We start from the raw sequence: 27,717 nt of genomic DNA on the forward strand, positions 1-27,717 counted from the left end.
TGCGCCGTGGTGCGTTCAAAAACCAACCGGAGCGCATCACTCATTACCTCCACTAAAAGACCACTAGGTGGCGCAGTCCGCTCAGGCCTCCCTCTCCCTCACAGAGGTTCCTCTGCACTTCTAGTTTTTCTTTCACTTGTTTCTTTTATTTTACCACAATGAAAAGAAATGAGAAATAAAACATGTTTAATAAAATGATAGGAATTCAACTGTCAACTAAAACAGCAACAATAATAGAAATAGATAGATTGATACACACGGATGCAATAAAATACATTAGTACTTCTATTAAAGCTTCATTCTACTTATACTCAACATTTACGTTTCAGACAAATACATTTACTCAATTACAATTTTAATACTGGCAGCTATAACTTTGAATACTAACACTGAAACTAGATACGTTAGATGAAGCTCAAGAAGAATGAAATGGATAAAGTAACAAAAGAAGAACAGAGTTTTACATGTTCATCAGAGATGATCCAGTTCACTCTGTTTGTGTTTGGATTCAAATGACACAAAAACCTTTAAATCCACTGAAGTTCTCCTCCTCCTCCTCCTCCCTCTCTCTCTCCCTGTGGAGGTGGTGCTCTCTCGGCCTCCCCCTGCGGTGGTTGGGTTCTGCTCCAGCAGCCTGTTCAGGTGTGTTCAGGTGCTGCATTATTCACACGGAGCTCAGCAGCTCTAATTAAACCCTGGAGAGATGCGAGTGGAAGGCAGCCGCAGACAGACACCGCTGCCAACTTATGATGTGGATTCCTGATTTGGTCCAAAACTCCCACATGAGCCACATCATGTCTCAGAGAAATGTTTTCCTCTCCAGCACCAACCCACATAAACAGAGCTGCGTGTTGCACACACACCTGAGCATGTTCCTCACATCAAACTGCAGCCAACAAGAAAACCAACGAGCCGGGCCGCTCTCTGAATCTACAGCTGCATCTCAGTGGGTCCTGTTTCATCTGGAGGTTCAAATCCTCTGACAGGCTGATTTACTTCAATAACTCAAGAAGATCCCAGTTTCAAGTACAACGAAGAGAAATATCATAATTCATGTAAATTAAATAGTGAAATCTGATGCGGATGTCAGGATGTTCAGAAGTTCCCAACAACTTCAAACACAATGGATCTGACATTTCCCATCATGCATTTGGAAAGAAGTTCTGTTAAAAGGCCTGAAAAGTGAAAGAACACTGGAATGTCTAAACCATAGATTTATATTATTTTATTAATCTATTTGAATGAATGTATTGTTTATGTTTTATTTGTTATATTGTGTCTTTGTTATTTTAAACCTTTCTTTAATTTCACATTCTTTGTTTGAAGATCTTTTATTCAGTCTTTGGACCAAAGCCATAAAATATGTCCACAGAAACACTGATGTGAACAAAAGTTGTTTTATTTCCTGAAAATATTAGAAACATTACAAAAACTGTGAAGACGATTTGACCAGTTCAGCTGAACTTTTCTGTTTTATAGCAGAAAAATGAAAACGTCATCATCATCGTCCTCATGAACCAAAGTGTAAAACTATGATTGAGTCTTTTGTTTCACAGGAGAATCGAGTGTCAGCTGCTGAGCGGAGACAGACTCCATGGTAATCTGCTTGTCTCTTTTTTACAGATTTCACTTTGTGATTTTCACTTTCTGCCTCTGTTGCTGTCTGAAGTCCAGTCTGTTCAGTCACACACTTCAGATTAGTGTCAGTCCGGCTGGTTCGCAGCAGCTGCTCTGTAGTTTCCTGATCTTCTTTTGATATCTCCTGTACTTTGCTGTGACCCACTTCCCTCCATTAAGCTTTCAAATAATCAGATCCACTGACAGCGCTCCCGTCAGGACGCTGCAGAAACTCCAGCTTTTCAAAACAACATGTTCAGACTACCTCCTCCTCCGCTCTGACTGCTGCTCTCCTCTCAGGCTCAACCTGGATGCTGCTGCCGACGAACTGTTGCATAGCAACGGTGCGCTCAGCACCTGCAGTGCTTCTCTTGTTCGGAGCTGGACAACCTCAAAAGACATCATTATGTGGGCAGAGTCGCCCACATGGGTCAATGTCAGCCAACAGCCAAGAGGGCTCTTGTTCTTCTGCTCTCTCTCTCTGTCCGTCTCTTGTTCAGTTGTGTTGGTGATGTGGACACACACACAACAGTCCTTCTGTCTTTGTGAGGACATGATACATTCCCCAGCATCCCCCAAAGTGAGGACCAACATGTCGTCACTGCCAGTCTTCATCTCACAGTGGTCCTCACTAACACAGATGTATCATGAACAAACTCACCCTACAGCTGTGAAGCAGCGGCTGCACAGACACGGAGAATAACAAAGACAAAGGACAAAATGTCCTGAAGCCGCAGAGTCGATTGATCCCCACAGACGAATTTACATGATTATTCTGCTCATGACTGGAGGAACAGTCGTCCATCAGATGTCTCTGGATTTCAACTCATATTTATCTTCATGTGATAAAATATATTAATTGTTCAGCTACTTACTGAAAGAGCCACCAGGACACACACACACACACACACACACACACACACACACACACACACACACACACACACAACACGCAGAGTCAAAAACAACCACAATAATACACGTCATCCTCAGCAGCTTGAGAACTTCTGTGAGACAGTAACAATGAGCCCGGACATGAAAAACATCCACAAAAACAAACGAGGTGTTGAAGATCAGATTCACACAGGAAACGGAAAGTGGATTAGAAGAGCTGCACTTTGTCGACCCATCCTGTCATAATTAATATGACCACTAGAAGGCGCCTAACAATCTAACGTAATAATAGTTCACATCTGGGGGGACGTGGGACCAATGTTTGAGGATTCAACAACATATTTGATATCTCATTAGCTCGACTCCTGCACCACTTTTTTAGTAGAATTACATGTTAAATATTGAGCTTTTAACCAGAACGTCTTCTGTGTCTGTTCTTCATCAGTGATGTTATATAACCTCTCTCCAATGAACATCATGAACCGGAGTCACTGGTGTGACGGCCGCAGGCTGCCACTCTGATAATGGTTTTCCACATTCAACTTTTAATTAAGCCCAGAAGTAGAATCCTGACGTCTTATCATAAAAGAGCGACGCCTCCTTTGAAACTCGGATTGGTTCGATTTCTCGTTTCTAACTGTACTTTTCCTTCATCTCTAACTCTGCCGCTCGTCTCCTCTCAGGCAGGAAGTGTTTCTGACAAAGCTTTTCTTCTGTTAATAAAGAATAATCGGTTCCAGAGACGCTGTGTCGTTCTGCTGAGTAAAAAAACTCTCTGGTTGAATAAGAATCTCCACAGAAACCTGGAGGCAGGATGGAAGTCACAACAGGTTAGTTCATGTCGTGACTCATTTCAGTCGTTCTGATCTGTTCAGTGTCTTTTAAAAAGTCTTGTTTCTGTTTTGACTTTTTCTAACAAACTGAATCCTCTGGTCTGAGGCTGCAGTTCCTTTAATGACCACCAGTCCAATAGGAGCAATAGCAGCACCTTTAAGTTCTGACTCTGAATGTTCATGAATAAATTTATATTTGAACTTTAAATACAATGATGTTGTAACATCTCTGATAAATAATGGAGGCTATATATTTCATGAAGCTTGTCAAATCAATGACCACATGACATGTTGTGTCACTAGTAAGGATCTTACAGACCATAATCCTCTGTGCTGTAAGAATGACTTATTAATCAACATTTAATTGGCTGTTAACTATGAAGCACAAAACACGCCATAATTATAAATCATAAATAAATGTAGAAATTAATAAATAAATACAGACATAAATGTTAAAGTATATACAGTTGGAGATGGAAAGAATATTTCTACATGTATTGATTTATTTTATTTTTTTCTACATTTATTTAATTCTCCTTGAAGAACGACGGATCACGAACAGATCCTCATCGACAAGCGTAGCAACAAGACACATTATTTTAAATATACATTCATTCATTTATAGAAACGCTGTGAGTGTTGGTGTTTATCTCCTCCACTCAGATCTGGACTCAGATCTGGACTCAGAGCTGGACTCAGATCTGGACTCAGAGCTGGACTCTGATCTGGACTCAGATGTGGACTCAGATCTGGACTCTGATCTGGACTCTGATCTGGACTCAGGGCTGTGTGATGAGCTGCCGGACGCCTGCAGACACTGTTCTGATCTGTCACTGAGAGCTCACACGTTCAGCGTTCACATCGTTCACAGCTGAACGTGTCCATTAACAGCTCTGTGTCCTTGAAGCTGTGACTCCATGACTGAATGTGAGTATAAAGACTTCAGTGTGAAATTAGAAGATAACTAGAATGTCCTCGAGCGATTGTTGAACACTGCGTCCGTCTGTGTCTCGTTACTTTATGACTTCACATCTATAAAAACCAGCTGATATGAATCTTTCACAGATTTATTAGTGATTATGTTTTGTGACAGAAGCAGAAAAGATGTGCATCTATGTTCACATGTGAAAATATCTTTCTGTGTGTTTGGTTTGATTTTATAAATATTACAACACAAACTGCACGTGTGTCACATTTCTTTGATGCATCACAACTTTATTTCTCTCAGAAATCAGATGCTACATAGATTCCTGCAGCTTTGGTCTTATCATCGTCATCATTAGTCGGATTATTATTTAGTAGATTGTGGAACTCTTAAAGGATCATCTGACCTCATCCTGTATTATTACGACCATGACCATCAGCAACAGTGTGATAAACTTTATACTCGTAATATTACTTTATAATATAATATTATATGTAAATTACAACTTTAGATTTTTAAATGAACTTTATTCTTGGAAAGATATAAATCAACAGGCTTGAGGACCCGGGGGACGACACGTGACGTGGGACAACAGGAAGTGGGAGCACACGTTGCCGGTAGGTTCTGTGTTCTGTGCGTTAGCAGCTTTAGCTTCAGTAGCTTCAGTAGCTTTAGCTTCAGGCTCACCGGGGAAGTCGGGAGTTTAACCGGCAGCTTCTCCCGCTCCTCTGCCGCGTGTGTCCGGTGACCTCCGGTGCCGGAAGCTCGTTGTGAAAACGACTTGAGACGTGTCTGCGGTTAGCTTTGGCGGCTAGCTGCTAGCACACGGTTTAAAGGAGACAGGAAGTGGAAGAAAGTAATCAAGTACATTTACTCAGAGTATCTGTAATCCATGACACGTCACACTGGATCAGCTGATCAGTTACTACAGATAATAACTTATAATAAAATGTCAGTAACAAAAGTAAGAACATGTTTTAAAACCTCAACGAGGAGATTTACTGTCCTCAGCTGAAAGACCTTTATTTTGGTAAAAGAGCGACGGAAGAAGCTCGTGCTGCTGAACAGCTGATTGAGCTGCAGACTCACCAACTGTGTTAGTTTGTGTTGTTGTGTTAGCTTGTGTTGTTGTGTTAGCTTGTGTTGTTGTGTTAACCTGTGTTGTTGTGTGTTAGCTTGTGTTGTTGTGTTAACCTGTGTTGCAGTGTGTAGTTGTGTGTTGCAGTGTGTAGTTGTGTGTTAACCTGTGTTGTTAAGTGTTGCAGTGTGTAGTTGTGTGTTAACCTGTGTTGTTAAGTGTTTCAGTGTGTAGTTGTGTGTTAACGTGTGTAGTTGTGTGTTAACCTGTGTTGTTAAGTGTTGCAGTGTGTAGTTGTGTGTTGCAGTGTGTAGTTGTGTGTTAACGTGTGTCATGGGGGTGAAGAGTCACGCTGCTCTCTGATGTGCGGCTCCTCGATGACCTCAGCAGGAGGAAGCTGCTCTGGAAGACAGAAGTTGTTAACCTCGTGGGGGGGGTTCATCAGAACCATCAGACAGCTCGTCCTCTGTTTCTTCACATCTGGTTGAGTGCAGCCGGTTGTGGCTCTCACTCTCATGGCCTGTGACACATCCTGGTATCTGCTCACATTCTGCTCTGGAGGGAAAATGAACGGGTTTGTTTGTTTGTTTGTTTGTTTAGTTTTTGTTTGTCGATCACATCACTCTGATTGGCTGCAGCTGATGGTGACATGCAAAAAACTGAATTCCAAAGAAAATGTCAACGATAAATTACGACCGTCAACTACAGCCCAACCAATGTGGATTCATGGGGGCTGATGCACATACTGATATTAGAGAGTATATTTTAGATACCAATAGATATAATATATATAGTAGTATATTCTACTAAGCTATATATAAAGATACGATGTGTGTAAAAAGCTGATATCAGCCAGCTGATCAATTGATTATAATGTTGGTTGTGTGTGGTTACATGATCAAACCTGACATGTTCAGTTGGTCAGTGAATCTGAAATAGTGACAGGTTGATAGTCACAGTCCACACAGTCAGACTGTTTGACTTGTGACAACACCTTGAACTGGCCACATGGCTCTCAGCCTTTACTTCTCTGTCCCGGAGCGACTGCCGACCTAATGACTGCAGCACCAAACTGCCCGTTAGTCCTCCAAGGTGAGCGGTAACGCTGTCTCTGCTGCCTTGGCCTAGAAAGCCACGTCTAATGTTCTGCATGAGAGACAAATCCCATTTGTGACCCAGGCAGCGGAGCGGGATCCTCCCCAGCTTACAGTCAACACTGACACCCGTCCAGTAATCACCTTAGTGTCGGCTGAGTGAGCACGGTCATGGCCGGCATCGCACGCCGCGGCTTGGAGATGAATAAATATTGGGTGATAAGGTTAAAGAGATTATCCAGCAAATGACTTATTTCATACAACGTGCCTCGTACAAAGTCAGAGCGAGGGCTGCACTCATCCAGGAGGATTTCTGTTGGTGCTGATGTCGGGCTCTGTCCAAGACCACACTCAGACATCAACTGCTTCATCTGTGACGTTCAAGGTCTCTGTTCAAAATGATTCCTGATGTTTACTGTTGACCTACACGTTCACCACGTCAGTATTTTGGTCGCAGATGTTAGTAAATATATTCAACCTCATGTTGTTTCAATTATACCCCGACCCCACAGTCTGTTATTCCAGTTCTCGGAGCAGGTGGGATTTGCTTCATCATCAAGTGGTTCTAGAGAGTCGAGCTGTTCAGGATCACCTGGATCTCAGAAATGAGTTTTCCTCTTTCTAATGGTCTCAGTGCTGGCAGCCAATCAAACTGGACCCACTGATCAGAAGATGAGATTCTTCTTGTTCCTGACGGACACATTTTTCTTTTTCCTTTTTCAAGAAGTCAGAGGAAACAAATTCATCCTCAAATACAAATACGATAAACATGTTGTACATTAAAGACCTTAATGATCAGAGAATATCTAAATGACCTGTATATTGTTTCTGCTGTGTGATGCAACAAACACTGCAGCCTCCAGGGGGAGGCCATCAGTTCATTCATGTATATTCTTCTTTGGACGAGGGCCTTCCCGTGTCCTGTTTCCTCTCAGCATCGCGCGTTTGAGCCCAATCAGCGAGCCGTCAGATCTCCATCTGCAGGCGCCCCTCGTCCTTAATGAAGCACTCGTCAGGAAAAATCAATCTGCTGCTGGCGCCAGGCCTTCTGATGGAAAAAAGAAACATCTCTCTCATATTGATAATGAGAATCTGTAATTAGAGCTTGGGTTGAGCGGCGGGCAGAGCGTCACACAGAGCGACTTGTTTGTCTGGAAGTCGCTTACAGGATGTCAGCTGTGACTCGAGTAGCTCGGCTGCTGAACTCTGGTGTGGATGTGGTCGACTGCCGGTAATTATGGTTAATCTGCTGGAAAAGTGTCAGAGATACGAAGAAGGAAAATCCACTTCACCGGCCACGTCAGATTTGTGGAAGCAGGTGGAGGTGAACTGTATGTTCCTGGTCATACTGTGACATTTACACAACCAGCTGCAGAGCTCAGGCCTCTTATGTCCTCCTGAAGCTGAGGGACACTTTGAGATGATCGTGCTGATTTTGCTGAGAGACTTCATTTGCGCTAGAGACGACGTCAGCATCACGAGTGGCTGCTGCTCTGTTCCTCCTCAGGGCTCCTGGTCTCTTTGTAACGTCGCTGCTCAAGCCCACTGGTTCCTCCTGAAAGCGTCGCTCATTAAAAACAACTCACAAACACATAGTTTCATTGTTTAAAAAGTAATTTCCAAAAACAGCTGGATCCTAGTTTGAATTAAAAAGGAGTCGGGTTGAAATGGTGCATCAGTCTGGAACATCACCCCCTGTAACGCAGCAGATTAACGTATCTACTGCAAAAACAAGCGTATTAATAAGTGAGCCTGCAGGAGCTGTTCCTTTATCTAGGTGAGCAGTTCTCCTGCTTCATGCTAAGCTAACTGGCTGCTAGTTGAGAGAGACTATATAGACTTTAATGATTACAAAACTGCCACGTTCTGTTCATATTAATGCATTTGGATGAAAACTGACCCTCAATTCAAACGGGCAGCAGTGACTTGATTGCAGCTGTTTCCTCCTCTGAGCTCAACATCATCCACTCTCCCAAGTTTCCATCAAACTTATTTGTGGGTCAGGGCTTTCATTCGGCTCTGCTGCCCCTGCAAAGCCCAGAACTGCTGCCGAGGCAGAAGTGGAGCTGGTTTGGGGGAAATCTCTCAGCGGCCGGCTGTAATCAGCGTCGCTGCTGCTTTGCTGCATCCTCCCCTGTGGATTTATCGGTCTGGAAAACCTTTGGAACGCCAACATTAGTCACCGGCTGAGATGGAGTCTAGCCCGGAGACCCAGAAATTCAATTCTAGCAATCGGAGCAAAAACAGACTGCAATGTCTCCGCTTGATAGTGACTGATGTGCTGACCTGGGGTCTGCTGCGTGGCTCTCGGTCCACAGAATCTGATATTTATTCCTCCTGTATCTGGCTCATCTGAATAAATCGGAAACGGTTAGTGGAATTGTGTTTGTTGAATCCCTGACAGATCGTTGCTTTTAGACATAAAGAGGCCTCGTCATCCTGAGCCGACACTACGAGCCTCCCTCTGCCTTCACTCTGCTCTTTATGGAGCGGATATAAAAGCTGGAGCTCTTATTTCTGCGTCTGCCGCAGTCTAATAACCTCCAATAAGCGTTTGTTTATGATAACCTGTCTGGTCCATTGCCACAGCTTGTTACAGAGCTGCCTCTGTATATTGAGCACCAGTTTGAATACTAATGCTGAGAGAGAGATGAGCTGCATTCACTTGTTTGTCACTACGTCGACAGTGTTAATGCTTTTTCTGCAGAGTTGATAAAGACCGCTCTCCCAGCAGAACTCACTTTAATGTGAGACGTCGCCGCGTCATAAAGAAAAGCCACAGCGAGGCGGCGGATTCAGAAACTATAGAATCAACCTGCATGAAGAAACATCAGTCACACCAGGAACCAGAGGAATATTTCATCCCTTTATTATCCCTCATTCTTATTCCCTTCATGCTCTTCTTCGCGTTTGCCATCAAGACCTTATTATTCTGCATTAATGAGTTCCTCTTCCTGTTCCGTCAGGCACAAACAAAATGGAAAAACAAAGTCACATTTAGGAGTGAGCAGAAGGAGTTATTAAAGCTTTGATGGCGTCTAGCGTTTCCTCCTGAATCTCTGCCCACAGTCGTGAGTGATTGAAGCAGGTCTGGTGCTGCTCTTGTTTCAGGCCGTCTCACCAGCTGGAAACCGTCCAGTCCGCCTGAGCGTTGTTGGCACAATGAAGAAGGAAGACGAGGACTTCTCGTGCCAGACGCTAACAAACAGACAGAATAAATGACACAAATTGGACGTTGTGAGTCGACCACAGAAGTAATGATTCCTAAATCTGCATCTTTCTCATAGAAACAGCTTCAACCACGACTGAACACGATGTGAGAGGGAGAGTCACTGCAGCCCTGAGCCCCTGAACGCAACGTGTTGACTGAACCAGTTTTAACCAGGAACCTCAAACGTCTCATTAATATTCAACACAAAATGCACTTTGTGTCTTGTTTTAAGACGATCTTGGTGGTTTTACCGCTTCACTTGAACCTGATGAAGGATTTGAGTCTTCGGTCGTCTGCGTCTTAAACAGTTACTGTTTTCAGACACGTCGGGGGGGTGGAGCCTGGGGAGAGCAGCAGGACCTGACGTTTAGATTCTGCTGAGGAAAACTCAGTGTTTTTGTTAAAGGTGCAGTGTGTAGAATTTAGTGACATCTAGTGGTGAAGTGTCATGTTGCAGCTGAACTCCTCCTTACTTTGACAACACTTGTGTGTCCACAGAATTGTCCAAAGACTTGGAAAGCTATTTACAAAAGCTATTTACAGCAGGAGGGAGTAAAAGTTGTGGATGAAAAACATGTCGCCCACACGCTTGCTCTGAATTCTGTGGAAACTTTCCTGCTGCATCTCTCATGGACTCACTCTGAAACTTTTCTGAACGACTCCCAGTAAAAGTTCCAGAAAATGTCCGTAGCAACTGACACAGACATTTGCGCTCTGACATGCAGCCCCTCAGGACAATATCAGGAACCGGATCAGTGCTGGTCTTTATTTAAAACAGGACCTTGATAATAGCTCTTGGTTGCAGCGGCAGATTATTTTCTGTGTGGTTCCCAAAAAGTTGATAAAGTGGAGATGCAAGTTTCTCCTGACAGCAGTGAAACTCTGTGAAAGCACTGTGCTGTGGATAAAATGAATTTTTAATTAAAAACCAACCTGAGTAGTAAAACGTGGTTTGGAGCTGCTGTGTGTTCTGATCTGGACGTTTATCTAACGAGAGCAGAAAGTCACTTTTCAATTTACCCTGACTTTGATGTGGGATGTGCTGCGTCAGCCACACGGTTTAAATGTGCCGACACAAAGCTGCAGGAAACCAGGTGCTTTAAACACGAGTGCCGCCGGGCTGCGAGTTTCAGGAACCACTGAAAAGTGAGCGGGAACCTGGAAGCTCCACATCGAGCTTCCTCTGATGATACACTTGTTCACTGAGAGCAATTATGTGGAAGTGTAATGACAACATGTTCCTGTCAGGACGGATTGTTATGGTAGAATGGAGTTCCCTCCCTCCAGCACATGGTGGGTAAGTGATGTCTCACGAAGCCCAACAGAAGCAGATCACTGTGGTTAATGGGACAGAGCGCTCACCGAGGCCAGGGACACACTCCACACCGGGGACTCACTCCACACCGGGGACTCACTCCACACCGGGGACTCACTCCACACCGGGGACACACTCCACACCGGGGACTCACTCCACACCGGGGACGCACTCCACACCGGGGACGCACTCCACACCGGGGGACACACTCCACACCGGGGACACACTCCACACCGGGGACTCACTCCACACCGGGGACTCACTCCACACCGGGGACACACTCCACACCGGGGACTCACTCCACACCGGGGACACACTCCACACCGGGGACTCACTCCACACCGGGGACTCACTCCACACCGGGGACTCACTCCACACCGCACACGTGTGTGAATCACGCTGTTGTGCTTTGAGTAAAAAGTGAAGATCACCATGAGCTGTGTTGTGTTTACTGTCAGACAGTGAGAGGTTCAGACTCGGGTTATTTGTTCGGATGAAGCCTGAAGTCGAGACGTTTGTTTTATGATCAACAAGGAAACTCAGAGCAGAGTCAGCTGTTTCGGCTGATTTGATCTTTTTGAGCGTGTTGAGAGACGACAGCGTTCTTTTGATGATGTTTCATTTGAAGTCTTGCGATGTGGAGGTAATGGCTGTAGCAGATCTGCGGAGCGAGGTCCGTGTACATCCAGACGAGGCTGTTAGCTGAAGGCAGCGGTGCATGGCTGCCGCTGCCCGCTGCTCGGTCATTTCACGCCTGTCTGGGCTTCCTGGAGCGCGTCGTGAAAAGCCAAGTGGATGAAAAACTGTCTGGGGAGAACAGGCTCGGAGTTTTGTGTTAAGTTGACAGAAGGCTCCTTTTTGAGACGTCCATGTTCCTGCATGTTGTCACGTGTGTTAGGAGAACACGTGAGGTTGTTATCATCTTTAAAGGATGAAGCCTCTGTGTGCATATATTACATTTCATATGTATTTTTTATTCTTAATCATAAGTACAGTCACTTTCACAGAACATGATGAGTTTTACTGGTATTGATAGTAGTGCGTGTATAAAGTACATGTAGTTGTGTGTATATTTAACCGGACCGGTGTGTTGTTGCAGACTTATTGTTCACTTCTCTTAAATAGAAATAGTTTTTCCTAAACACCAGCTGGAGATGATACGAATCTTCTCTGTCAGATAAATTCAGTGAATATGATTTTATCATTATTCTTCATGCTGATAAATGTTTGTAGGTTTATTATCAATGTTGTTGTTTGCAGTGACAAGGATCTTTTAATTGTGTATTTAAATGTTGGGATGAGAAAGTGTGGTCATCGATGGAAGGAACATTTTGATATAACATGTGATATCAATTTAAAGAAGAGTCCCTGAGATGTGTTGGTGTTTTTATTCTCCTGATTCTTCCTCGTGTGTTTCACTTGTTTCACGCTCGTGTGTGATTGTCGTCTCTTCCTGTGTTAGCTGTGATCTCCTTCCTCTGTGCTTTTCTATTACTCTCCTGCTGCTGCATCGACCTGCTCTCCCCACAGGGATCAATAAAGTTTAATCGAACCTCGTCTGTCTAACGTGAGCGTGTTCACGCTCCTGCGTGTTGTCATGGCTCTGATGGTTTCGGTTTCCTGTTTTCACCATGTCCTGTCTAGGTGATGGCCCAGCAGGCGACGGCGGGGTGGCGCTATGTGCGGGCGTTCGTCAGCGGCCTCTTCGTCGCGGTTCCCGTCACAGTCACCGTCCTTGATCGATTCGCCTACGTGGCTCGAGTGGAGGGAGCCTCGATGCAGGTGAGACGCTACCACAACATCCGCATCCACCAATCGGAGAGCCAATAACAAGGAGGTCAGAGGTCACAGCGCCATGACAACATGGGGGATGCTGGGAAATGAGGCTGAGAGAAAGACCTGAAAATGATCAGCATCCCACCATTTAAACCCACATGCTGCAGCTACGACTCTGCAGAAACACTCTTTATGTTTTATTCTATACTCAACACATTAGTGCTCGGAGACAGGCTGCAGGTCAGACGAGAGGAGAAGCAACAATTCTACAGTTTGTAATCGGAAATCATCATTCACTCTTTTTACAAACATGATTTGTCATCAGTTCAGTCTGTGTTCTCTGCATGTGACCGTTAAAACCAAACAGAATCTGAACAGTCACAGTGGAAGAACGTTCCCTGTGTTGATGATCGTGATGGATGAAGCTGGTGTAAAACAGTTCTGATGTGCGGAGCGGACAGAGACACAGAAACACTTCGGATGATCGAGGGCGCAGCTTGTTTCAGTCACTTGATGTTTTCACTGAGGGCAGACCCCCCCCCCCGCAGAGCTCTGCTCACCTGTTAATGTATCAACACTGAACGCATCATGTGTCCAAGTACTGCACGTCCCCAGCAACACATCTCATTAAAGTAGCTGAAGAACGGCTCTTGAGATTCTTCACATTGCAGCCGGATCAAAGTTTGGATTCTCTGCATCAGAATTTCTTCTACAGAGCGGGGGGGGGGGGGGGACAGGAAACAGTTGGTAACGTCCTGCGACCTTTTCCTCGTCTCCTCTGTTTGTCTTCTTCCTCCTGCAGCCGTTGGACTTTTAAATTTACCCAAATCCCACCAGAGACGTGCACAGACTGCTTGAGGGCCTTTCAACTGAACTCTGTGCCTTCATGTACCTTCACGGTCTTTACTTCATGTCCATGTTTGAATAATTCTCCCGTGTCACACGTCTGCCGTGTTTCCTGACGCTCAGCACTCTTCCCTCGCTCTCTGGAAGATGAATTATTGTATTTTGATCATAGATACCAGTATTTAGAATGTGGTTTCTTTGCCGGTTCAACAGTCCAATCATTTCAGTTCTGAACGTCCGACTGAATCTTTGACTTTCATCTCTCACCGAACACTTGAGCGCAGCCAGCTGAATTTTCATGGTTGTGATGCGGACAGGGACTCGACCCGATGGTTTTGGGTGAAGGATTCATAACACAGCTCGAGTCATTTTTACATATTTAACATATTGTGTCTCTGAAGGCAGAGCTGCTTTTTCTGTTGGGCTGGAGGAGGCCGCTGCTCTGCCGCTGCTCTGCCGCTGCTCTGCCGCTGCTCAAGAAATACTCAAACTAAGAAAATAGAATTGGCAGCAAAAGTTTCTAATCTTAAGGAAATGCACATGTGTACAAAGACACCTGGACTTCTTAGTGTTTGTACTTGTACACACGTCTGATCGTGTTAAAGGAGATATGTTCAGGTCGATCATCTTCATCAGAGTCGTGGCTGTAACTTGTTTTCATGCTGTAGTGTCCATCGCTGCTGCTCCTCTTTTCAGCCTCTGCCTCAAACACTTGGTTTTAGCTATTTCATTTACAGGCTAACGGCTGCTATGTGCTGCTGAAACAGTCACATGTGATAACCATCTACACACATGTTGTATGTGCCTCTGAACATTGGTTTGACCAATCAGAGCATCAGCCTCTGTCCTCAGTGCGTCTCCGGTGCATTCTAACTGTCCTGTGGTCAGATAGTGAGTCCCACCTCCTCCACCGCTCCGAGTGTGAACCAGTACTCACAGACCACGGCCACGCTGCCGGCAACACGACCTCACCACCGCTTCGTGGCGTCTTCTATCTCATCCATAAGAAAACATGCTGCGCGCTCCTCCTCTGACAAACAGACATGTACAAGAACAGAACAGAATAAGTCTCTGTTGGGTTTTGACCGAGCTGGTCTCCTGTCACGCAGCTCGTTATCCCTGACGTGTTGCATTATGCATAAAACAATCTGCTCTCTATTTTTAATGAGCATGAATATTAACTGTGTTGCTCTCGGCTGTGTTGTGTGTTTGCGGAGCCGTGTGCGCCGGGGTCACGAGGACGACCTCCGCCAGAACAACTGATCAAACTTTACGAACGGCGGCTGTTTGTCGAGCAGGACGCAGGTTTGTTAGACGAGATGTTTACACTGAACATTTCAGTAACTTATTAAAATCATCAACACGAATACGAACAGAATTCTTTATTCTCTGCTTTATTAACTTCCACAGAGAGTCGGGCTGGAGATGCTCTACTCCCCCGTCTCTGCTGCCGTTATTAAAAGTTGAGGACACGTTGACCCCGGGTGTGGGAGGGAGTCATCTGCTGCTGGACGCTATCTTCTTTGCTAGAAATGTTCCCACAATGCCGTCTGGGTGACAGATTGCGTGCGACTGATTATTGCCGCTCACTGTGAGCTCCGTCTGTCGTCTTTATGAAGCAGACATCTTGGTCCTTTGTGCTGTGAGGACCCGAGGCCGCGGAGAGCGAAGAAGTGATGACGTCCTCACGGGTCACTGGAGTCGTTTTTTAATTTTGAATATCAGAGACAAGCTTTGGAAGAAGAAGACAGTGATTCTGTCACAAAGACAAATGTGTCTCTGTGGTCAGAGCCTTTTTTACAGATTTTAACAGTTTCATTAATTTGACATTAGGTCATGACGTCTTCAACATCGAGTTAGAATCCAGCAGTAATGAACCTGTGTGATTCCAGCTTCTTCACGTCTGTTAAAACTGTGATTTTCACATTATTTAAAATTTAGTCCAACAGTTGGTTTTTAAGTTTTTAACAGCAGGTTCATCTCAGAGCAGCAAGACTCCAAGAAAACACAGACGCACAACCAGCTGAAGCGAGTGTTGTCATGGAAACTGTTGATCTCCTGAGATGGTTGTGAATATCAGAGGATAAAAAACAAGATGAGAAGTTAATGATCATTATCTCATATATGTTAATTCAAACAGAACTTTCTACAATACTTTGTTTTCACTACATGTTGCCGGGAAACAATGAAGCACGTAATTCCACTTCGCTGATGTCGGCCTCGCTCTCTCAGCCCGAGACGCTCTGTTAGGTAAAGAGAGTCGAGCCGTCGGACGAAGAGCTTCTCAACAACATACCCAGCTGCTCTCACTGTGTCCTGCTGGTGTGTCAAACCCTTCCCAGTATCCAAAGATGAAGCCACAAGCTTCCATCTTGTGCAGCAGCGGTCGTGGGGTGGAGCCCCCCGGTGTCACGATCCCACAAACACACGTACTCAACAGACTGTGAGTGAGTTCAGTGAAGTGAAGCGGCGTTAACTCTTGTTTAGCTCCTCTGAAGTTAGAACACTGAAGAAGCAGCTCCGCTCAGTCGACCCCAGAGACAATAAATCTCCTGCAGCCAAACTTTCTCACTTTTACTTTTCCTATAAATTCAGTGTCTGTGTAGAGGCAGCGTTTCACGAGTAATCCTGGACTGTAACTTGTGAAATATGAGGGCGGCTGATGAGGTATCCAGCTCCGACTGGAAACCTCGCAGCCTGAGACTGAGATATTTATTTTGGGGGACGACAGACAGGAGATGTTGTGTCAGTCACCCGGGCGAGCGTGAAATGGCCTGTGCACATCCTGTTTAATTAAACAGTCACTGTGTTGTCGTGTTGCTCGTCACTGTGACAGGGCCTCGTCACACGTGGGTCCTCCGACTGTGACACCAACCGAGTTCTGAGAATAATGATGTTGTTAAGGTGGGGGAGGAGGTGGTGTGTGTGTGTGTGTGTGTCGGGGGGGCGTCATGGATGCTGTCATGGACTCCTGGTGGTTGGGAGCTCAGAGTTGAACATGGTGAAAGTGAAAATGACATATTTACACATGATGAACACGGACAGAGATGTGTTGTGAATAAAGATGGACGACATGACGGCTCCCAAGAGGAAGCGGAGACGCTTCGTCCGTCTTTATTTACAGACTCTGTTTCTGTGTCATGGAGTTTAATTATACAACTGTCCCCTCAGACGACGTACACAACATTTTAACTGTCCATAAAGTCAGAGGCACTAATGATGGGACGCTGCTGTAACACGAGGGACGTCACTGAGGTGGCGTGACTCACATTCGTCAGGTCAGTTAGAAGCTGAGCGAGGGGCCGACAGAGAACGATGCTCAGAGACGAAAAGGAACACAGACTCTTTTCCGTCTCCAGCAGTTTTCTGATGCTTCCTTCTGAAAATGTTTGATACTTATTTAAATGCAGATATTTTATCGTCTGGAATCTAGAAAATCCTTTCTGTAATGCCGCTCAGCATTCACTCAGCCGAGCTCTTTGTAAAACTCCTTTCATTTGGAGAAAAGGGCAAAACTTTTAGTTGTTGCTCCATTAAATGTATTTTCATTATCTTACACTCTGAATGGAGCCGAGTTAGAGGTTGAATTCATTAAAGTGGATGTGAAACCTAAGTAATGAAACTCATTTTCTTAATCAAGGTGGAGGAGGCACCAAATAAATCAATTCAAACTGGGACCATGAATGATTTTACACATCTGTGAATGGACCAAAGAGTCGGACCCACACTGATGTAGTTCTGTCGTAGAAAGTCGGAGATGTCGTTAAGTTTTTCTGACACTTAAAATACTTTTAAACAGTTCTGGTTCCTGAAGAGTTCCAGAACTTTTTTACTAAATCACATGGCATCAATATAAAAGGATATTTGGAATCAGATAAATGAACACATCACATTTAAATTCTTGATTGAATATTAAAAGTAATAATATTAATGATGCTCAGATTTCTCTTGTTTATTCTCATCCAGACAGACAGATTAATGGACAGACAGATTAATGGACAGACAGACAGCTGGGTGTGGACAAAGAAGCTGTGTGTGTGTGTGTGTGTGTCAGATTCATGTAAACTGTGTGTGTTTGTCTTTCAGCCGTCCCTGAACCCAGACAGCGGCTCAGACTGCGACGTCGTCCTCCTGAACCGCTGGAGCGTGAGGAACTACGAGGTCCAGCGAGGCGACATCGTCTCCGTCGTGTGAGTAACACATGAACATTCTGAGAGAACACAGTGAGTTGATGACACGTCAGGTGTCAGGTGGTATAAAGTATTAATACAGCAAAACATGAAAACTCTGGAAAACAGAGCAGCAGTGGTGAAACACAGCTGGAACACTTTTAAAGATCACATGACTTGATGTTGAGAGTCAAAGTGAGAAGTCATACGAGGAATAAATAAAAGTATTTGTACTTAGTTACTTCCCACCTCTGCTCGTGTCTCCTCTGACCAGAGGTAAAAGTACTCACGTCCTTTATTTAAGTAAAAGTAGGAAAGTACCGGCTCTGAAATGAACTTTACAAGAGTAAAAATGAATGTTTAACTTCGATGGTACACGATGCCTCTTTGTTGTGGAACAGAACAGTTTCCTCTGGTGAACAACCTGAACGAGCTGCTCCACAGGAAATCACTGGACACAGTCGGGTTCTGCTGAAGCTCCAGACACGATCCTAGAGACTGAAGTGACGTCCTCGGATCGGTCGGTCACGAGTGAATGAGTGAAAGAGTAAAAACAAGTAACGATCCAGTTTTGAGAATGTACGAAGTAGAAAGTTCAAATATTTGTGTTCAAATGTAGTAAAAGTAAAAAGTTGTCAGGAAAATTAACAAGTACAGTAATGAAGTATTTGTACTTAGTTACACTGGTTGTATAAAGTTCATCTGAGCTCCGAACTCATTGACATTTAGATTCAACCTGTCACCTTCGTGGCCTTATCAGCTCCGTGCCCCTCCCCCCCGCTCTCGTCCTGTTTGTCTTCCATCTTAACGCCGCCTCTTCACCCTGCAGCCCTCTGAACGACCCCCCCCCCCCCCCCCCCCCCCGGAGCAGCAGACGGTGGAGGTGTCCACACGTGAATCTGTATCAACTCCTCATCGGCAGGGATTTAGTTAGAATCCCCCATAAAACCACATCCATCATCCGCCGAGAATATTTCCTCTGATTTAAATTTCAAATGTGATACGGCAGCGCTGCGGGGGAGGGGGTGCGGCTGAGTCCTGCTTATAATTGGCCGTCATTTTAAAGGAAAATTGTTGAAGGGAATAGAGTCCACGGAGTAATATCTTATTTACACAACCCGTCTCATTTTCAGTGCCGGCCGGTTTAGGAAAAGATTGTGTCCCAGTATTTGAGAGTGGGCGAACAGAGAGCGGAGCGCTGCCACGGGTGTTTGTCATGCTCTCAGCGCACACCATTACAAACCTGATTGATTTTATGTTCGGCTGTGAACAGAATCATTTGCCTCTGAGCGGCCTCACAACTGATTCCTGCAAAACATCATTTTCTCTGGGACGGGGAGGAAATGTTTCTTGCGGGTTATGAATTGGCGTCGCAGAGATGAAGAGAGTCCCCGCCGCTGCTTGGTTTATGTTTACGTTGAAGGGCGTGATGACAGCCATGTTGGATCAGCGGGGGATGGGGCTGTTGATGAAACTCCACATTTTATGAATATTCATTGAAATCTCTGCAGCCACAGAAACCTTCAGAGGAGCCGCGCCTCACTCCTCTGCGGCAGCGGCCTGTCGGCGTTTGCTTTGAGTCGAGGAGCTCAGTAGCAGCAGCGGCTGCCATCTTTATCTCGCACTGATTCCGACCCTCTGCTCAGTGAGCAGCGATTCTCCCTGAGGAGGCGCAGAGGGGAAAGTTCACTCTGGTCCAGAACTAAAACCACTGTGGTGGAGAAACCTCCGGTGACGTCACACTGCTGTGACCAGAGACTGAAGACTCTGCTTCAACAGTGGAGGTGACAGAAACAGCTGATCTCGAACTGTGAACTCGTCTGAGTGACGGGTTGTCCTGCCTCGGGGACATCGTGTCACATTCACTGTTTGGACAAACATCAGTCCGATGTGTAATATTCAAACAGTTGAATTCCCTGATTATTATCTGAGTAACCAGAGGGAGTGAAAGTTTGGCTGCTGTGGTCACGTGTCCCCTCTGATCTCTCACAGCCGAGACACTTTTTAAAGTTTCCAAGTGAATCAGGAGTCACAGTAATCAGACCTGCGGCCCTGTGAGTGTTTTCATCCCTGCGACGCTTCACTTTAATGCGTCGTCTCATTCAGTTCATGACAACACTTGTTTTTCATCTCGTTATCTCTAACCCACATGCCTCCTTCACAAAGTCTCCAGGGATTAGGGCAGATGCCAAAATCATGTATTTAGTTGGTTTTTTTAACTGGTGGTTGTTTTTAGTAGATTTTGCTCAAAATGCTTAAACAGCACTGGGGAGAAGCAAAGAACAAAAAAGAGGAGAGGCAATGAAGAGCAAAGTGTTGGGGTGAGGAAACATGAGAAACCTGCAGGGCGTCTCAGAACGCCTCAACCTGAACGAGATGAAAAACAGAAGCAGATGACACGAGGGAGAAAAACGACAGTGTAGAAATAGACAAAGAAGAAGGAGATGAAGTTAGAGGCCTGAAATAAATGAGGACTGTGTTTGAGGCATCAAGACACAGGGTGCATGCTGGGTAATTGAGCTATATTTGATTTAGCTGGAATAACAGAGGTTCTAGTGAAAGACCTGGTGAACGATGCGTCTTTGTTTAAAAGTGAGGTTTCTTTTTTCAGCCTCTGTCTTAAACACTTTGTGTGCTCGACACCACGGGGGGGGGATAAAAGATTACTAAACACAGAGCTGGTGAAAAGTATCTGAATCATCTCATATTAAAACCTGCAGTCGGCTTAAAACATTTCCAATACAAATAAAACACATTTTACTTATTGTGCATTTAGACGCGAGCGAACAAGCTGCCACGGTCGGACGCTGATTCACGAGCTGAGGAGAACTGTTGTGAAAATGGATGAAAGTTAAACTCACAGAGAATCTCAGCTCTGAGTTTCCTCAGGTTAGAAGTTGAGCTTCTCTGCAGATGCAGAAACTTTATTTCTGTCTCGCACAAACTGATCTGAACACAGACGCTGTGGTGTCGTCCTCTGGTTTTCTCGTGACTCCTCTGGGAAAACTGACCCTGGATCTGCAGCTGACTTTACGTCTGCTCTGAAACATTCTCTTTTTTTTCTTGCTTTTATCCATTTGTGAAGCAACTTTTCGTAACTTTGTTAAAGCAACACTATGTGACTAGGACCGAACAACAGCGCCCCCTGCAGCCACATGAGGACCCCCCCCCCCACTCACTGAACTGAAACACAACTGAACGCTGGATATTTCCCATGATCCTCTGCTTCTTGAACCAGAAGAGCTGCTGCTGTAACAAATCCACCAGACTGTGTTTAGAGTTCCTCATGTTTTTGAGAATATTGGAGATAAACAATGTGAATCTATAGCAGGAAGTGATCACATGAAGTAAATCCACCCGTCCTGCTCACCACACCTTCACACAGTGTGATCACACTCTCCGTCACTTCCTCTCACATGGTTTCAGCCGCTGCCTCCCTCAGCGTGTTTCCCAGAGAGGAGTGGATGAAGCGAGCGGAACAAGTTGTGGCGTCTCGGCGCTCAGCTGCTACTTATATATTTATATGTGTGGTCAGACGCCTGTTCAGCGGAGCAGGAAATGAAGTGCTCACGTCTTACCGCTAAAGATTTATGAGCTTGTCGACTGCTAATTATCGAGTAAATAATCAGGTGTGATACCGTAAAACTGTGTGTGTGTGTGTGTGTGTGTGCACGTGCTTCACCAGATATTTGACACATCGAGCTCCATGTTGCTCAGAGTCTGTACGTGTGCTGCAGATGAAGTTTTCTCGAACCGGTTTGGACGTAGTGTTTAGTTCTGTTCCAGCAGTGACGTGGGAATAAAGACGGAATCTTAAACGTGCATTAAATCCACATGATGAGAAGCTGCGAGTCGTATTTACATGAACACGTTCGTCTGTTACTTCTCAGGACAAATGATAATTAGAGCACAGTTGGTAGAGAATGGCTGAGTCCCTGATCTATAAGACTACACATGGAATTCATGTGGGGACCTGAAACTCATTTGCATTGAATTGGTTCTGAAGCTCCTCTAATTAAATAGATCCACAGAGGCCTCAGTCCTAAAGAGGAAAAACACTCCTCCCTCTTTCAGCAGCTCGACCAATCGTAGCCTCAGTGTGAGGCAGACGTCTCCCTCACAGGTGGGTTCACCAGCTTCATATTCAGAGTCTCCTCCGTTTGCACGGTCACCTGCTGGTTTTAGGCTCTTTGGTCCGTCGTCTGTGGACGTCAGATAAAAGATCAGAGGTGAACTGAGGAGTCGACTCCATAAGAATCAACTCTGTGAAATATCCTGACAGCTGATTGATTATCACGTGACTCGTTTTCGATATGCATCGCCGTCCAACCACGTTCACATCGTGAATTTACAACTAACCGTGTTCCTCATCGTGAGTCAGAAAGATAATGGATTGTTTGCGTGTTGAACAGGACAAACTGATTCACTTCCTCTCCTCCTGAGGTGTGCGGCCGAGCAGGAAGTGTTGGCGTCTTCCACCGTGGGTGTTTCTCCTCTTTCTGGGAGTCGTCTCCTTCCTCTGCCTCGCGCCGACATCAAAGCCGACAGTCGGCAGCTCCCCGAGAGAGCTGGGAGTTACTTCCACGTGCGCTATTTCCTCGTGCATCCGTTTAGCGGCAGCTCGTCGCCGCCAGTCGGTTGACATAATGAGGGCACGGTGAAGGCTGCGCGTTAATGCCAGAGGGAGCGACACACTTAGAGGCAGCAGGTGGAGGGAGAACTGAGGAGTAACCTATCAGGGAGCAGTTTCATATCATATGACATAAATACACACATCCTTTCATTTCATGGCCTTTCTTCTGTCTGTCATTCTGATGGGGGGGGGGGGGGGGGGGAAGGCTGGGTGTGGAGTGGGGGGGTGGACAGAATAACAAGAACACGATCAGCGCTCACCCTGCGTTCTCTTCAGGCTGCTCATGAGTTTGTAACTGGTGCTGTTACATCAGATTACAGAGATGCTGCTGGTTCTTCATCCACAAAGATAATCCCAGAGTTTTTCACTGGGTTCGTGTTTCATGACGAGATATTTAGTTTTCTTTAGAATAAAAAGCAGTGATGCACACGTCAGTGTTGGAATCCTTGAGTCCAGGACTTTACTTGGACTTGAGCTGTAATTACACTCGTGACAAGGATTCAAGTCGCTCACCAGCTGTTTATGGTTTGAGACTCGTTAGCTTCGCTTCTTCAGTGACGAGGAGATTTTCAGACCCTCGCTCACGTCGACATGCACGACATGCTAATATCATGTGTGAACGATCTGTCGTGTGTCGTCTCCGTAGTGTCTCTGCAAACCAAGTCTGTATTTTTCATGTGTGTTTTTCTAATCAGTCCGACCGAGCGCATCGAGTCGGAGGCGTTTAATTATTCTGTTTGTTTCTGAAATTCTCAGTAGGAGATTAAACGGAGCAGAGAGGAGGATTTAGTTTCTCTCACTTCTTGAAAAAGAAAACATCGGTTCTATCCAAGTCGTCAGGAACAAGGAGAACTTCATCTTCTGATCGAGGAGCTGCCAAATCATCCCGATCACTTCATGATCATTTCTGTGATCCAGCTGATCCTAAACAAGTCAAAGCAAATCCAACTTGAATGATGAAGGGAAGTGGTTTGAAGAATTGCCTCCTTCAGCTGAGCTTCATCCTGCAGCAGAGAACTGTTGCTCTTCTTCCCCACGTGGAGACAAAACATTCGAGTCGACAGCGTCAGTGACTCTGAGTGCAAACAGCTTTAAGTGGGACATGTGGAGCTGAGCTGGAAGCCACAGCTGCTCCTACTCCCGTTAACCCCGCGTTGGAAATGAGCTTTGATGCGGGCTAATTCTTCTGCTACTCTTTCCTGCAGACCCCGCGCTCCCAGCAGGCTCGGTGTCACCGCTGTTCTAACACGGTTATGCTAATGGAGCGTGCGGTGGTGCAGCATTAGAGCCGGCGCTGGGATTTAAACACACTGAAGACTCAGCAAGAACTCTTAATAACAACTGTTTCCTTCAGATTGATGTTTACTTTCATTTTGCCGTCACGCCGTCTGACCAGCGGCGATCATGAAGAATTAACAGAAGATTTTCTTTATATCTTTGAGTTATATAACCAAGAACTGGGGTTTTCAGTGTAGTTTTACAGCTAAATCAATACATGGTTTTATAGAGGCGGCATATTTACTGCAATACAATATACTGCATCGCACTGCTCCATTAAATCACGACTCAGCGTTTCATTTTCAAGGTAATGATGACAAATTAAGACGACATAAACCTTGAGTATAGTGGAGTTAATATCTCAGCTCTTTGCTCGTTCATCCAGGCTGCACTCGTTTACCAATCAGCTTATGAGCTTTGATTTTCACAGCGTTTCCCTCAGACCTCCTCCTGGAGGAGGCTCAGAGTCTGAAGAGTTTCCTCATTCTCTCCCTGATTCACAGGAGGCGGGGTTTATGACCGATACTGAAGCCTGCCACCAGGGGGTGATTGATACGCTTTGGCTTCACTTTTCTTTATTTACTATCTATAGTTTGAACCAACGACAGACGACACGTCTCCACTTCCTCCCACGGTTAAAACCCATCTTTAATTTGTCGGAGCAGAAAATGGCTGCGGCTGCTTCCTGTGAAGATCGGTGATTCCAGCTTCAGTGGAGTCGAACTCTTTGACTCATCTGTTCGCAGCCTTTTCTAACACGTGCACTAGGTTCTGTGTGTTCGAAGGGGCCGTTGGTTCATCCACATATATGACTAATAAAAGCAAAACCCCAGAGAGAGAGTTTGATGTTGAATCAGCTCAGGGTTTATTTTTTCAACAGTTAATTCAGCAGGTGAGAATCTGTCTCTGCAGACTTTTTATTTTTAAATTGGGGATTGGGTCATGTTTAGGAAAGGAGACGTGCTTAATCCCACTTTGCCCCGTTTCAGTTTCTGTATTTTAACGAATGAGTCTGGTCATAATCTTTGTCTGCACGTCTCAGCCTGATGGATGTGAGCAGCGGCGGCTGCTGCACAATCTTGTTGGTGGGGCTGTTCTCAGTTTTCTCAGTTTTCAGTCACCATCCCTGAAACTGATGCTTCGTGAAGAAATGAAACACAGTCCCAGCTGACAGACGGTTCGTGGTGTTTCTCCACAAACGACTTTACATCAAGTCAACAATGCAAATGAAAATCAATGGCTCCCCAACAGGAAATCTTTGGTTTTCAGATGAGAGAAGTTAGTGATGCTGGTCACACCTGAGGCTGATGGATGAGAAACAAGACGCCTCGAGGACATCGATGTCCCTCGAGGGACACGGAGCGGAGACGCACACGCTGCCGCAGACTTGGACCTGTGGAGGATACGCCCCCGCAGAAGTTGGATTAGAAACCAAGCACAGGCTGCGGCTTCGAACACAACAGAGAGACTGAGTGAGAGACGTTTTCACAGAGTGATTTATTGGATGATTTGATGGATGAAGTCAGTTTAGAGGTGAATGAATGAGCCATCATCGTTCTGCTGGGAAACATTAAGGCTCCACGTCCTCTCAGAACAGCTGCACCAGTGATGCTCTCAGCGTTCAAGGTGCCTCCTCCTCTTCCTCCTCTTCCTCCTCTTCCTCCTCATCCCTCTGCTTTTGAAACCTCGGCCTCTGAAGTTTTACACAGCGACGACCGGGTGGCCTGCGTTTGAGCCGCAGGAAACAGCTGAGAGGCGGAGACGACTGATAGTGCAGCATCCACCTGTTACCTTGGCAACCACAGACAGATAGAGGAAGAGGAGGAGGCTGAGAGGTAGCCACGGCGACATGATTGACAGGAGTGGTTCGGAACACACGGAGAGCGTGGAAGTGGAAAGAGAAGAAAGAAGCTTAGACGACGAGCGGGAGACTCAACATGACGAGTCCTGATCGGCTTCACGTGGATTATTCCTCTTTATGCGCCCGCTCTGCAGGCGGCGTGCCCAGAATGTTTGATGCCAGAAGTTTTCAGACTGTGGGTTATCCCAGTCAGACGCTGCATTAAACTTTTACAGCGTAGGTGGAATATGAATGCGCAGCTGCCTGAGCCCCGTGCGCTGCGTTCGCTCAGAGATTAGCGGGATAATTCCTCGTCTGACCACAGAGCTGTGCCTTTGTCATTTGTCACGTTTAAAGCTGAGCTGCTGAGGGAGCGGAGCGCTTTGTTGTGAGGGGACGTATGTGGAGGGGGGGGGCAGCCTCAGGCTACACTTCGTATTTCATCGTTTAAGCAGCGAATCGCCTCCTAACTCCCGCTGTCCGGCTCAGATGAGAGATAACAGTGGGAGTTCTGAGGCCTCTTCATCACTTCAGTGATCCCAGGTCTCTGAGGACCTTAGTGAAGACCGCATCCCTGCCAACGCAGCCCAGCAGTGAGGCGGGGGGGCAGGGGGGCGGGGGGGGCGTGCCTCTCTATTGGCAGCGACTGACGGCAGTTTGTGTGTTTAACAGAAGTTCAGACGGAGGCAGAGTCCGTCGTCTGTTTGACATTTAGACCTAAAAGTCAAATAACTTCCTTTAAACTGCCTCTTTCAAAATAAAGTCACCAAGAAAGTAAAACAGAAGCGACTGATCAGACTTCTGTCCGGACGTGTCCTGTACGAGGCAGAGATAAATCAGTGTTCGGAGGATCCAGGAATATATTTTATCTCTTTCTTTATCCTTGTCAGATAAAAAGTTTTTCAATATCTTCATTGATTCCTCAGAGAATAGTTTATCAAACTGTCGCTCTCGGCAAAATCTAATTTTCTGTTTCTACACAAGCTACTTTAGAGAACTTGATAAGAGTGTTGAGCTTTTAGTAATTAAGTTTAATCATAGGAGAACATGATGTCACCGATAACTGTTCATTTGTAACTTTATCTCTTTTGTTGGATGAAGGTCACGACACTGAAACACAACAAACGGCCTGAAAAGTTTGAATTAATTTAAAGCTCAGCTGTAGAATAGTTCAGAGTCAGTTCACACGTTTTATTCTTCCAACGTCGTCAGTGTCATGTTCTGAAGTTAGATCACGTGTGACGTGTGGATTTTACAGATGCTACTCTCAGAATGTTTCCCTGGAACAACTCAATTAAATTCACGTTCTTCATTGATTTGCTCTCTTAAACCTTTTTGTCTTGATTTAAAAAAAGACTTTTTCGTTTCTCAGAACGTTTGGTGTTGATGTCTCAGCTTCTGAACTGTTACTATGACAGCAGCCCGCTCTCTGCTTCTCTGCTCTAACATCCTCTCTCTCCCTTGCTCTGTTCTCTGCTCAGCTTTCTTTGAGCCGGCAGCAGCTAAAGATCAGATGTTTCCCTCGAGGGTTTCAGACTCCAGATGATCGAACACAAACGATGACATGTTGAGTTTACAGTTTGATTCCTTCGTCGCTCCGTCGTTAAACAGGACTTGGTTTGTTTGGGTAACATACAGGCGAGGGGTGGAGCCTGTAGAGCAGCAGGAGGCGGGACATGGCGTCTAAACTCAGTTGTGTAAAGATCAGCGGCCCTCATCACCAAAACATCTGGAACCTCCTCGTCTTCATTGACGTCTTCGTCTTCTACGTGTACGGCTCCTCTTCTTCATCCTGAGACATTTGAGTTCTTCAGTTTCACGTCCGTCACGTGTTAGAAACCTCAGAGACACGCCCACTCGCTCACTGAGAGGCGTGTCCATGACACTGTGGTTTCTGACAGAAGTTTGGACGATGGAACAAATGTCGTTATCTGTGATCTGCATCCATGATGTGAAACGAGTGACCTCCGAGGGTCGCAGGGGGTCAAAACAAGAGGCGGGGCTTAGCCACTAATGAACCTGAGGAGAAAAAACTCCACACAGAACCACCTCGTCTGCAGGTTCTGCACTGAACCGTGTTGCTGTGAGACGACTGTTACCCACTGATGCACCCCCCCCCCCCCCCCCGACAACAACTGTGCAGCACGACTCCCGCTCTCCTGAGACACACACACACACACACACACATGTATTTGTGAGGTTTGTTTG

At 45.6% G+C, this 27,717-nt stretch overlaps 1 protein-coding gene across 8 annotated transcripts in view; it reads left to right on the forward strand.

Annotated features, from left to right (window-relative positions):
* Positions 1-4,775: 4,775 nt before the first annotated feature.
* Positions 4,776-27,717, forward strand: part of immp2l (inner mitochondrial membrane peptidase subunit 2) — a 64,143-nt gene continuing 41,201 nt past the window's right edge. For 2 of the 8 annotated variants that reach the window (XM_069529172.1, XM_069529174.1), the window contains exons 1-3: positions 4,776-4,886; positions 12,612-12,749; positions 17,676-17,779. In XM_069529172.1, coding sequence (XP_069385273.1) covers positions 12,615-12,749; positions 17,676-17,779 — 239 coding nt within the window. In that variant the 5' untranslated portion in view covers positions 4,776-4,886; positions 12,612-12,614. Of the gene's footprint in view, positions 5,126-5,328; positions 5,922-6,590; positions 6,901-12,611; positions 12,750-17,675; positions 17,780-27,717 lie in introns of those variants that run through there. The other 6 variants (XM_069529168.1, XM_069529170.1, XM_069529175.1 and 3 more) reach the window with 6 other exon arrangements.

Source organism: Paralichthys olivaceus, chromosome 7, assembly GCF_024713975.1.
Source record: "Paralichthys olivaceus isolate ysfri-2021 chromosome 7, ASM2471397v2, whole genome shotgun sequence".
Taxonomy (NCBI): Eukaryota; Metazoa; Chordata; class Actinopteri; order Pleuronectiformes; family Paralichthyidae; genus Paralichthys; species Paralichthys olivaceus.